Raw genomic sequence first — 12,640 nt, 5'->3', positions numbered from 1 at the left:
GCAGACGCATACTTCGTAAGTGAAAAATGGCTTACATTCAACCGCGAAATAGGCACGTAATTTCAGCCGTCTACTTTGATGGCAAACAAGAGAGACTACAAAAGACACCTTTGTGCAAAATATGATAGCAAAATAGTGGTTTGGCTCAGAATGTTTTTTTTAAAGTGTCCGCAGTAATATTTGATCACTAAGTTATGCTGTCACAGTGTGTTGGCAGGTGTGGTTCTATTCACTGAATCATTTTATTTAACGGCAGACGCTCTAAAACTACTAATTACTGGTTCTAACCGATTTATGTTTCTAACGCTTCATTAGAAGGATGTGTAAACATGTTTGAAGATTCCTGGTGGCATGGTTATGAAGGAGTGACCTTTCAAACCCTTAAGAGCAGCCCATATTCGGCCAGGATTGCTGCTGATTGGAGTTTCTAGTTTTGGCCTTATTGCAACCTTGCAGTTAAAAATGCATCATTAGGGTTAATATCACACTAGGTTAATATCAGACACAGCGCGATAAGGGTGCTTTTTAGTTTTAGATATCATGTTCTCATGGGAGTTTATCCTCATGTTTTCACATCCTTCCCTACAACATGCATGCTATCACATCGGTGGTGGTTTTTCACTCTAACTTTCCTAGTAATGAGAGCGCTTGTTATATTAAGAGACAAAATCGCACATAAAAATTAGCTTAAGAGGAGGAGCAATCAACTTTATTCTTGAGCAGATTGAAATAATTGATTTTTACTGAAATCTCTTAGAAGGGAGATAGAAAGTTGTTAACGTTATGAAAGGACCTTAGTTTTGCGCGAAGGCTTTTCATTATGAGTAGTGTTAAAAAAGATAATTGGGGATAATAAACTGTATCTCCGCTCTGTGGGCTCAAACCGTAGCGTGATACCAATAAAATAAAAGAACTAATGAAATGACCCTCACGAAGTTTCGAACAAACGTTTCTCTGTTCTGCCTTGACACTAACCTCTCCTCTTTCCCATTCACTTACACCCTATTTCCTGATCCCTTCCTCGAAACTGTGCTGGTGGTGGTGGCATTCGGCAGAACCTATTATGGGAAGCAGATCTTAGAACCTGTGCCCAAGACCGAAGGACTGCCCAAAAAGCTCGTCTACAAGTTCGGACCCCGTGCCAACGGCTGGCGGCTGCACCGCCACTAAGACGTTTCCGTGGTTGCACTGACACTCTTCACGCCTCCTCTGACACCCTCCTCTACTCTCGCACCCTTGCACTCTCAACGCCAGCGGTGAAGGTTGCACTGACGATGGTGGCGGTGGTGGTGGCGGTGAATGACACTGATGTGACAGTTTGTGAAAACTCTCAGCGGAGGTCTGCCTCTGTGGCTTCAGAGTTTTGCATGCGTTTGTGTGTATGTTGACCATGACAGACTGCGAGGCTGTCTTTTGTTGGCGGTGGTTTTAAAGGACAACTAGTGAGACTGTGCGTGACAGACTCTCTAAGCACGTTTGCCGTGTAGTTGCGGTTTTGTCCAACCTAAGTGTTTCTGAAAGTTTAAAGGCGAAGGTAGAGTTGTCAAGGGAAACCGTTTGGTCTCTTTCGAAGTGGACAACCAGCTCACTGCTAACCAAAGTGCCTTTACCTTACGTGGGATGCGTGATGCATCCCAGCACTGTTTTTTGCGAGCATGGCCGGAAACTTTGGCCAATTATGCTGTATAACTTGGCAGTTTGCCACCCACGCACATGCATATATAAATGTGAGCTTAAGGCTACTGCCAAAACCGTTTCAAGATGAAGTACAACTACTGTTGCCATGTACCTATGCAGGTGACACTACAAGTATTCTCAGTCACATGAAGTGCCATTTCTCTCCTTTAAGCAATAACAAAAAAACAGTAAGAGTTAAAGGCTTTAAAATGTGTCTTTCGAAAAACAAGAGCACACTGATCTTTCTGTTTTGAGTGGTATTCAAAATTCAATAAAACCGATTTTTGTAACCGTGCAGTGGAGGCAAGGGGCGGCTTTCATGGTGTAATTAGTTGTAAATGGATCACATGTCACTGTTACAAAACATTCGTGCGTAAAAGCAGTTGAACTCCAGCCGTTAGTCATTGGTTCCCACAAGCTCGTCTTTACGAAGGCAGTACCACAATTTGACATCAGTAAAAATCATGTCGTATCTACATCCCTAACTTATTTTTGAGGCTATCTTATCGCCGCTTTTAGACACTACCTGCTTAGCGCGTAGTGCGCAACATTCTTTGTATGCTATAATAGCAATATTTTTTTCTGCTAAAAATATACTGCGAGGGAAACTCGTTGGTGAAAAGCTAACATTTTATCGGCCCGTAATATTAGGCAGTTGATTTGTGCAATGCAACAGCTGTGAGGAATAAAAAAAAAAGACAAATGGTTTGCGTGCGCCAATGAAGAAATGACCTCTGGACGTAGCGTACATATTTGTTATAAAGCGTTGTCCCATAAACTTTCATAGGTGTAAGCTACTTCGTAGAGTACAGAGACATTCATAGTACGGGTACAGATTTTTGGGGGGCCAGCACTACTAGCGTTTACGCTGTAATTGATTGAATGATTGCTTGATGGATGTCCCAGCATGCACCGGGGGTGGCAGCGTCTGTAGTCAACGTGCGCTACAGCAGTATACATTCCCACTTTATAAAGCGTTGTCCAATACAGCAATTCGGGTACTTTATGCATTTTATAAACTCCCCAAAATACCAGGACTAATTGCCGGGTCCGCATCAGAGATTTGGTCTGACATTTCCCCTGGATTTTTTACTACGCCAACCGGTACCCGCAGCTTGACGCGGAATGAGCACTTTTCAATGCTGAGGACTTTAGGGGCTCGCCTTGTCATCGAAGCTCGCTCGCTGTAACGCTCCGACGTCAAGCCAATGCCAGAATCAGGCACCGCAGCGAGATAACTGTGATAAGTAGATCCCGACAGCGTACCGTAAAGGCGTACCACAGAGGTTTCGAAAACCCAGTGGTTTATATAGTCATAACCGTTCAAAACTCCTGAACCGCTGGCGCTTGCCATACATCGCCCCGTTGTTTAGCGCAAAGAAACCTGCAGGTACATTTGAGGCAAAATATATGCAATTAGGCGGCAGCCCCCGCGTTCATTTAGTTAGGAACGCCGGATGGGTTGGTTTTAAGTGAAAAACACGAGAAACGTCATGCATAAGAATTCATGCAAAATCAGATGAGATGGTTTAGCAGCGCTTTAGCCACAAAACAGGCAGGTAATGAGAACGCCGTTCATCAACAAACGGAAGACTTCTAGCCCACTAGAGGAAAGAGAAGTAATCAGCACGAGCAGGGATGATTCTGGAGCGCAATCAGCTCGGGTCAACTGGAGACAGGGTGAATTTCGCTGTGGGCGTAGAGCTGTCGAGCAGAAAGCACCAGGCCTACCTCACACAACTCTTACCAGAATACTTGTAATAGCATAGTTGCCTAATTGATGTTGAAGAAATTCAGGGTAGTGTTCAGGTAGATTTTCTGAAGAAAAATGAGTGGCGATTGAAGCTTTCGTGGCCATCTTGGAAGGCCTGATGGTACAAGATTAAATGGGGCAGATTGGATAGAATCTGCGAGTGGCAAAGCGGACAAACTTGAGGGGGGGGGGGGGGAGATGCTGCTTGAGCAGAGTGGAGTCATTTCAGAAGGATTTGTGCCTGTGGGGCAGTACTTACTGCGCCTTAGTTTATGAAGACCTCTGTGGAACGCGGCGAAGATATAATGCCGAAGAGCGAAAAGAGCACACCTAGCTTAACCGTTGCTTAACCGTGACTTAATCTTGGCTTGACCTAGGAAATGTAGCGAAACTGGCAAGGCTGGTAGAGGAGCAAAATCTAGTGCACAAAGTCAGGGATTCTTCACTAGCACTGTACCTGCATGCCTAGTAATACTTACGCACAAAACTGCACCAGCAGGGATTGTGACATAGACGCAATAAAAATGCACCAATACAGGAGCACGTGAAACAAACACAGCAACGGCATCCCGTCTGCTTGTCTTCAAATTTTTCTGGTTCGTGTTAGTGTGCTTCGGTGTCGGCATGAAATGGATACGAGTAGTTCAAGTATCTACTTTAATTTAATTAAGACTCCTTGTTAGCAAAAGGTACTTTAAGCGACTTGAAGCGACAGCAAAACTGTTTTCAACTTTTTTCGAAATCTTAAATGCTTGCAGAAGGTAGTCAACTAACGTATTCTATACTTAGATCAGGGTGTCGGAAAGTATCTCAGCGGAAAATTACGACTCTGTGATCATCGGATAACTCGGAAACTTCCTCAAAAGATTTTTCTCTCTTCACCGTGTCTTGGCGTTGTTCAACCGCTGGAATTATGCGATTGGAGTGGTGTAGCGGCAATTGGTTGACTTTCCCTGAGTTGCAGCGATGAACGCATTCGATGGGCACTTAAATTGAAAGCCACAAAAGCAAAGCATAAACTGAAGGCTTATCTGTTGCCATGAGTAAATCACGCATTCGTGCTTTCGATAGCTATAGCTTTCGCAGTGCCTCCAGACGCTAAGGAAAGAGTAAAAACGTTTATCGGCAGTGTTGCAGAGCCGCTTTAAAAAGACCGTGAAGACCACATAGAAGTTTGTTTTATTCGAAAAACTGGAAATTTCAGGAATAAGGACGTACCCGATGAGGGTGGTGCCTCTTCGATCTAGATCCAAAATAGCTCCTTGTTGATACAAAATTTTATGTCAATCTCTCGGTTAATGTGGAATTAGTAGATTGGAAATTGCCCGCTAATTGCGCCATTTTATGACATGACGAAAGCCCTGTGGCTTATTTGGGGGAGCAGCCAGAAAAGGCAGTGTAAATTGGTTCTGTACCGTAGTGAAAAATCGCAACATTTGTAGCCGCTGATGAAACCTAGCAGAGAGAGCAGTGCCTTGCAGCATGCAGTAGGCTCTTGCTGCATTACTCCAAAGTTAGCTGGACGGCTTGAGCACAGCTGAACCCTTAGTGCCCCCTGAAAAAATGGCATACGCGATTCCTTCGTAGTTATTTTGACGTCAATAGCTATCACGCTGTTGAGATGTGCATCTATGAGATGACTATGGATAACTTTCTGTTAGGCTAGTAGGTGATTAGTTCCCAGGGTATGAAACGCAAAAAAAAACTCACCGACCGTGAGCAGCTAACACTACAGGACCGACCATGAGTAGCTAACACGACAGGGCTTACGCTACTAACTGGCTTTCTTGATTGGCAGAGGAGGAGAAAGAATTACAAGACAAGCCCAGAATAGAATGAATAGAACTTTGTTTTGGTGTAGTTGGTGATGAGACCCTATGGTGATGAAACACACACAGATGGCGAAGAGTTGAGAGGTGGAACTGGCGCGCTACAAACCCACATGCTTTTTTGGTTGGTAATAGACAAGGAAGGTTTACAGGAAGATAAGTTCAGAGCGCAACAAATCTAGCGTAATAAAACGTTTTCTTGGACCAGTTTCTAACGAGATCTCACAGTGTAAAACGAAGAAAAGAGCGCACGGCCTGCGAACAATGAAGTGGCAATACTTCCACTACCAACAGGCGTTCTTGATTGGTAGTGGGCGTGAAAGGATTACACAAGGATGGGCCCACAGTAGGAATAAGTAGAATTTTCTTTTGGGCTAGTTGGCGATGGTGTCTTATGGTGGGAAGGAGGCAAAAACACAATTACAGCGAACAGTTAAGCCACAGGAATTGCACTACTAACACGTTTTCTTGATTAATTGTAAATGAGGAAAGATTACAGAAGATAAGGGTCCACATTGGGAAAAATATAGGTGAATAGAACATTCTTGTGGGATAATTAATATTGGGATCCAGTGATATGATTAGCGACGGACACTCTCACGGAGAAAAGTTAAGAGAAAGTACTTGCGCCACTGAGGGTATTTTTTGGCAGCATCGTAATCCAACATGCACTTGATGACTCGCAGTGTGTAGCCGTCCAGTAGTGCGTAGATAAAACAATTGTAGCTACATTAAGGTAGTCGTTCCAATAGCACACAGAGAAGGCTCTAGCTTGATTAGAAGCTGGTCATGGAGAAAACAGTGCACCGTTTTTCCGAAAAAAGGTACTTTATGTGGAAGCTAATATTTAGAATCGCGAAAAAAGTATGGATGTGTCTCTGGGTTACGCTAGAAGATGCTCCGAATCAGCACATAACCCTGCAGGCAGGAGCACGCTACATCAGCATCTTTAAGTAAAGATGCAAGAGACAATATTTATTTGCATCCTTCAAAAGCTTACTTTCTTGTCCGCATTTCTTCAAAAAAGGCAATTTTATTTCTCACTCAGTTCTAAATGGTGGTTAAAACCAAAGCGGTCTTATCTTTTGCAAGTCCGAACTTGGGGAGGATGAACAGATATATGCTCGCGTTTTCCTGGAGCACAACTTAACAATATGTAGTGTAGCAATATTCCTGCTGGGGGAACAGTGGAAACCAGGCTTAATCAGCACACCTGTGGAAAGAAAAAGGCACGGAATATGAAAATACCAAATAAAGACGCTCCGGAACGTTCCTGCGGCTCAATAAAGGCCCAACCACTGGGTTCAGTGTACACCAAGCCAAAGTGATCAGAGCGCTCCAAACCAAACCAAAGCATAAAGAGGGCACGAAAATGCGAAAAGTTTGTGCCCATTTTTTCCCGCGTTAGCGGCACACAGCTTACACACCGGGATTTCTCGCTTCGTCCGTGTGACGCCTAAAAATGTCATCATCGAGGCGCAGAGCAGCGTATACCCACAAAGATTTATTGGCCAACGCTTACTCCATGACTTTTCATTTTCGGGCTTGTGCCCCAGAGGGAAGGAAAGGGGACGAGGGCATGCAATAGTCCAATGTTAAACCTAGCACTATGCTACGCTTTAAGATGTGGTGACAACAGGCGATGGCGTACTGCTTTGCGAGTTCGTTTTTGCAGGAAAGCGCAGGCGTGTGTATATCCTGTGTGGGATTGTCAGTGTGTTAAAATGATGTTTTTATTTAGGTTTCAGTTAGAAGTCTTAGCGTCACAATGTCAGTACCTTTTGTCGCGTCCTCGCTTTAGTGCTAGATTTTCTTCACAATATCGACACAAAATATGAAAAACTTGCAAAAACAGACCTTAAAGGTCAGCTTCGGGCGGACACGAATAAAAAATACCATGTACCCGGGATTGCTACTTCGCACTTTGTGTCGAGGTGCAGCATGCACACACATGTACTTTACACGAGGACCGTCTTTTCAACGCATAGAGCTCACGAGGTTTCTTAAACCTGCCAAACCAACTCAAGTTAAATCATTGTTGTGTCGAAACACGCTTCGAGGTTGTCAGCGTGTATTGCTTTGTTATTTGCACAAATAGTGTTTTGTGTTTGTGCGCCTTTCTGTTCGTGTGGATCCGAAGTTGTATTCTAGTCATTGCGATTTCTGTGTGACCAAATATTTTACTAGCTAAAGTAAAATCACGACTCCATTTAGATCACTAAGCTTTGTGTATTGGCAATTCACAAAGAACGAATACATTTCCGATTTTTACACAACGGTTAGATTTTAAAGCTAGCAATGGTATGTGAGGCTACTCATGGAATAGTTAACTACGCCTCCCCAGCGAGTGCTGCTTTAGGGCATAATGCTCAAAGGACAGAATAGGAAAACATTTATGTGTATAAGCCCTGATAAGCAACTTGTATGAACACAGCTTTATAGCATTTTGAACGTTTTTTTTTCTATTAGAGAGTCTTTCCAACAAAAAAATATTGTTGGTATGCTGCCATATGGTTCTGTACAGTTGTCTCGCACGGACATTTCACATGGAACGGATTGACCGTATTGCAGCCAAAGTTCGAAATTCATGTTTTCAGCCGGGAGGTTTTGTAAATAATGCAATTCGTTTCTCTTCATGTGCTTCTGTTCTTGTCATCCCTTCTTGACCTTCAGATACTACTACAAAAGCCAGGTCCTTCTACCAGTATTTGGGCGTCGGCTCGTGTACAAATTCGGCCCAAACGCCACAGGATGGAGACCGTAAAACAAATCACGGCAGCCACGTTCTTCGAAACAGCGAACAGCAAACGGAACAACTACGCGCCAGTGAAAGGAACGACAGAAAATTTGCGTACACCTGTTCTAAGAGCGCTGTAATTTTTTTGGTTGTTTTACGTGTACTTTTGTTGGCTGTCATTCGCGCGTATACTTTTACTTTTGTTCAACATTACTTTTTTTTTTCTGCCGTAACACAAACGCGACATGTAAGACTTCCATCCCCGCTCCCCCCTTTGACCCATTTTTGATCAATTTGCATTCTTTTGTTCCCGTTTTATCCTTCCTTGTTCATTTGCATCTTGTGTAACATGTGTGATATGCGTGTGTGTGAGTGTGTTTGTGCGTGTCCGAGCGTGCATCGTTTGTTTCCAAAAGAGAGGCACGTGGGCAAGCACTTGTCCCCGAACAGAGCAACGTAAATTTTATCTATGGCCGTAGCTTCTACCGAGTAGCACTTTTGAGCTGTGACGAGTTAAGGCGTGGCCGCTCGGTGGCGTTTGTCATTTTTGTTGTGTTTGAGTTAGTAGTTCGGCGACTTTTGGCGCAAGAGAGAAAGCGCGAACGTTTGCCAGACGCTGGCGTCTTTCGTCTGCTCTACAGAGTGTGAACTGAATAAACAGCTGAGTACGTTCGCACTATTTCTCAGTTGAGCAGGCGGCACTATGTGCGCAGCCTTTCGGCGCACTGGGCGATTCCGCTGTCAAACGTTATGGCGCTGGGTAGCGCACGGCTTTGTTACAAGCCAGATCGGGCAGACCAGCGAGGCCGAGGTGGCTTAAGTATAGCATAGTATATAATGCCTGACTGACAACGTGCAATGCTTATTATCCCTGCTGTATTCATTCCGCTGCTTGTCAGCTTCGCTTTTGCGACGAGCTGACAGGCGAGCCTCGTTCTTATCAAGTTATAAAGTTTACGTCGCTCTAGTCCAAAAGAAACCGAGAGGAAAACACAATATTATGTCACCGTCCCATCCATGCGCACCACTTTTCGGCACGAGCGAAGACCTCGGTCGTGAAATAACGTTGCGTCATCTTCCAAGGTACTCCCAAGGGTAACATTGGTCTGTTCGTTTCTTGCTGACGGATTGTTGCTGTGAGGGGTAGAACAATACTTGATCGCGTCTTGCACAGTCGATACGTTCTGGCACTTCGGATGTGTGTGCAAAGGAGGGAACGTCTTTTCATGTCATTAACACTTATTTACCGGTGGAGTATACGCGCTCAGTGGCAATGCCAACAGTCCTGCTGACCGAAACGTAAGCTTTATATTTGTGCCAGACCGGACATGTAGGCAGTAGGCCAAAATTAGTTGTTCAAAACGTCCAAAAAAGCCACTTGGTCTGAAAATACTTATACGAAGAAATCCAAGATACCTGTATTTCAACTAATGAACCCCAATTAGACTGCCGCCAAAGTTAACCCATCGAGCAGATGAATGAAACGATGTGGCAAACCATTGCGACTGCTGAGTGAAAAATGGCTTCAAACTTGGTTTAGGTACATTAATGATCGATAGATAATTACCACGCAGGTTATTTAGCGAGTGATCATGATCCTGTTAGCACATCGCGCCATGAAAAACAAAAGCATGTATGCAATGCTTACGCACAAAGGAAATCTGGTCGTTAGAATAGGGGCCGGGCACTTCAAGCTTTCTTCTGTCATGTGCAATCGTCGACAAAACATACTCATGTCGAGCAGTCATTCCCTGCCCCGATGTTCATTGTAGCGCCCATGTTGCCGATGACTCAGTTCAATCACTAGTTTTTCTATGTCATTAGCGTCTTCGTCGCTTGCAAATTATTTACCGCCGCAACATATTTGCGGCTGGTATGATCACTGAACTCTTTTTCTTCATTTCATTTTGTTTTTCGAACACTTGAGGGCGAATGTTGCTGCACGCATACATGGGTCCCTAACACGAAGCAATATCTTGTACAAACACTGTGTATAAAGATGCCAGACCAGTATTTTTTTATTCGAGTGTTCTCACGCGTGAACGGTCCAAACAACTTCATTCCAAGACATGTGTTAACGTCTCCTTTCGTTTCAAGAGACAACCACTGCATTCCCATCTGCTGCGATGTGTGCCTGTATGATGTATATCCGGAATGACTTTGCCCTTCGACCATACGTCTCTTTGTTTTCGAACTGAGAGCGTCTCGATGTTGGCGTAGCTGGAAGCCCTTTTGTAGTCAGTATTAGTGCACCTTCTAAAAGTATAATGTGCTCCGCAAAGCTATCAGACTACGTTGCCATAGTTCACACCACTTACCATAATGGAGGGCGAGCGATGGCATGAGGGAGCTTGCCGTACTTGAAATTCCGGGCCGACGCTTTCATCACAAAGCTGGTGCTGTACACTTGCTACGTAAATAGTGCAGTTTTCGTCAGTGTGAAGTATCCGAGGAATGGAAAAAAAACGTGACTTAAACCCATCAAGGTCATTTAGAAGACAATCTATCATCGGCTTCCGTCAAACGGAAGACCTGTAGACTACGGGCTACGCAGCTAGCTATCCATCGAGAAGCTCTGGCCAAGTGTGTAAAGTTTTTACGAATACTCTTTGTCACGCTGCGCCGACAGAAGTCCGGCGACAGCCTTTCTCTGTTGTATCTCCATTTCTTGATGTTGAAGTTGCTGCCTGTCGCGACCACTTTGGGCTAAACTGCCGAAACCCACGGTTAATTGTCCATCCCGTCTATGTCGCCACCAAAACCACTTTTTCTTTACTTCTAGTTGCTGTTACGTGATGGATAGTAGAGTCCCATGTTGCTCAACATTTTTTTGTGCTCTATCGCCAGCCGCTACGTTGTGGCGTTATGGCGACACCCCTGCATAGATGAGTACTTTATCGGGCAATGTGCAGTCGTTGCGTATGTTCTCTTATCTTTCGTCGAAGGGTGGGTCGTACGTCTGTCTTCCGTGGGGAAGAGAAATGTGTTCCAGCTGCGCCCTAATCTTGGATTTGTTTATTGCAGCAACCGAGCACAAGTGGCGTCGCTATGTGCCGATAAGCAGATCTTATTTCGGGCACGAAGCCATAGAGAGATTGCGTATGCGAAAACCATGATAAGTGACAATTGGTGAACTCGCGCCCTCAATACGTAGTAGTTCATTCCGTACATTTCATGAGACAAGGAGCAGTTCAATTAGGCTGGAGATTACATTTTATCATGGCATACGTTGCTGGGGCTAAGCTGACCACAGGGGAAGGAGTGACTCGCCCGTGACCAGATAGCCTTACCTTAGATTTCTTGATTCTGGTAGCCGGTGGTGTTGGGCTCCAGAATAAATGGCGGCATCAATGCGTAGTCGGCTGAGTAAAGGTTAATTAAAGGCTAACCGTAGGTTAATTCAACGTTGAACAAGAAAGCTCACATTCAATTATTTTGTAGCCGCTGTGTTTGCACACAAAAATAATAATGAGGTGAATGTTTTTGAGACATACAAGTACGTATGGTAGTGTGACAATTTAAACCGTAGGGTGTTTAATCTCTAACAACAGCAATGTCACATTCAGGTCTCTACTTCCAGTTTCTTATACGAAATCTCCTATTGGCCGCACGAAGGGGGAAAATTCTAACCCAGTTTAGGAAGGATTCCTGTTAATAAACACAGCTTACGCGCTCAGCGCTTGTCGAATGTCTGGTTGCAACAAAATGGTTGATTTAAAAAGGCGCAGCTGAAGCATGGTTTTCTTCCAGAAACCTAGACTACGACAACGAAGTTCCACACCTTCATTCTACTTTACCGATCATTTCGGCAGAAATTATTTACGCTGGACCAGTGTTTGTGTGGCGCCGCCTTTTTTGTGACCTCTTGTGACGTGCCTTATTCCATCACGATCATCTTGTCGATTGCAAGGGGCGTACGGCGCCGCTTCTGTACTATACTTGACTCCAGCCCACGAAAGAGAAAAGACTTATGGCACCGCTAAACGCGGGCCCTGTTGATATCTGTGACCATATTTTACGATAGAGAGAAAGAAAGAGAGGGAGAGAACAAAACGAAGAAACAAAGTATATTTCAGAGATGCGTTTTTTCATAAACGACAGAGCCTACTTTATACATATATAAATATATATTTTATGTATACGATAAACAAAACTTTCTGTACGCCAGTCGCATTGTTCTCTTTAACTTTTTTTTTTTTCACTCGCCCATTCCGTTTATTTACCCGTGTACGAGAGGGAAAAGATTCCAAATAAAGACTACTTGTAGATAGCCACACTTGTCGCGCGCTCATCATTTAAAATTGTTTTTCCCCATGCTCTACACAAGGCTGCCGTGACCTTATGCCTACACATGTACTCATGCCTACTCATGTACATGCCTACTCATGTAGTCATGCCTGCAGCCATTACTACAAGGCTGCCGGTCATATTTCGTGCGGCGACAGCAGTTTCTTGGCATCTTATACATTTATCATAGCCGTAGGTAAAGAAACACAGCAGAAATTACAGCAGCGTTGGCATTGGAGATGTGTGTGGATGGGCAATGCTAATACGAAGACAATGGGCATTTTCCCGCGCAATTTTTTACCATCCATACAAGTTGGGTAAAGGTAGTAAGAAATATACCTCTTCGAATTAGTACGA

The 12,640-nt window shown here is 44.2% G+C and overlaps 1 protein-coding gene across 13 annotated transcripts in view; it reads left to right on the top strand.

Moving 5' to 3' along the window:
- The window catches only part of LOC144174974 (ETS homologous factor-like), a 405,488-nt gene extending 393,220 nt beyond the window's left edge, over window positions 1-12,268 (top strand). For 12 of the 13 annotated variants that reach the window (XM_077703971.1, XM_077703970.1, XM_077703969.1 and 9 more), the window contains one exon: window positions 1,056-12,268. In XM_077703971.1, the coding sequence (XP_077560097.1) occupies window positions 1,056-1,170 (115 nt within the window). In that variant the 3' untranslated portion in view covers window positions 1,171-12,268. The remainder of the gene's footprint in view (window positions 1-1,055) is intronic. The other variant, XM_077703968.1, reaches the window with a different exon arrangement.
- The last annotated feature ends 372 nt before the right edge of the window (window positions 12,269-12,640 follow it).

This window comes from Haemaphysalis longicornis, unplaced genomic scaffold (assembly GCF_048455015.1).
Source record: "Haemaphysalis longicornis isolate Haplotype H1 unplaced genomic scaffold, Haemaphysalis longicornis Haplotype H1 scaffold_3, whole genome shotgun sequence".
Lineage (NCBI taxonomy): Eukaryota > Metazoa > Arthropoda > Arachnida > Ixodida > Ixodidae > Haemaphysalis > Haemaphysalis longicornis.
The sequence above is the reverse complement of the archived record's forward strand: the minus strand, read 5'-3'. Positions and strand labels throughout refer to the sequence as shown.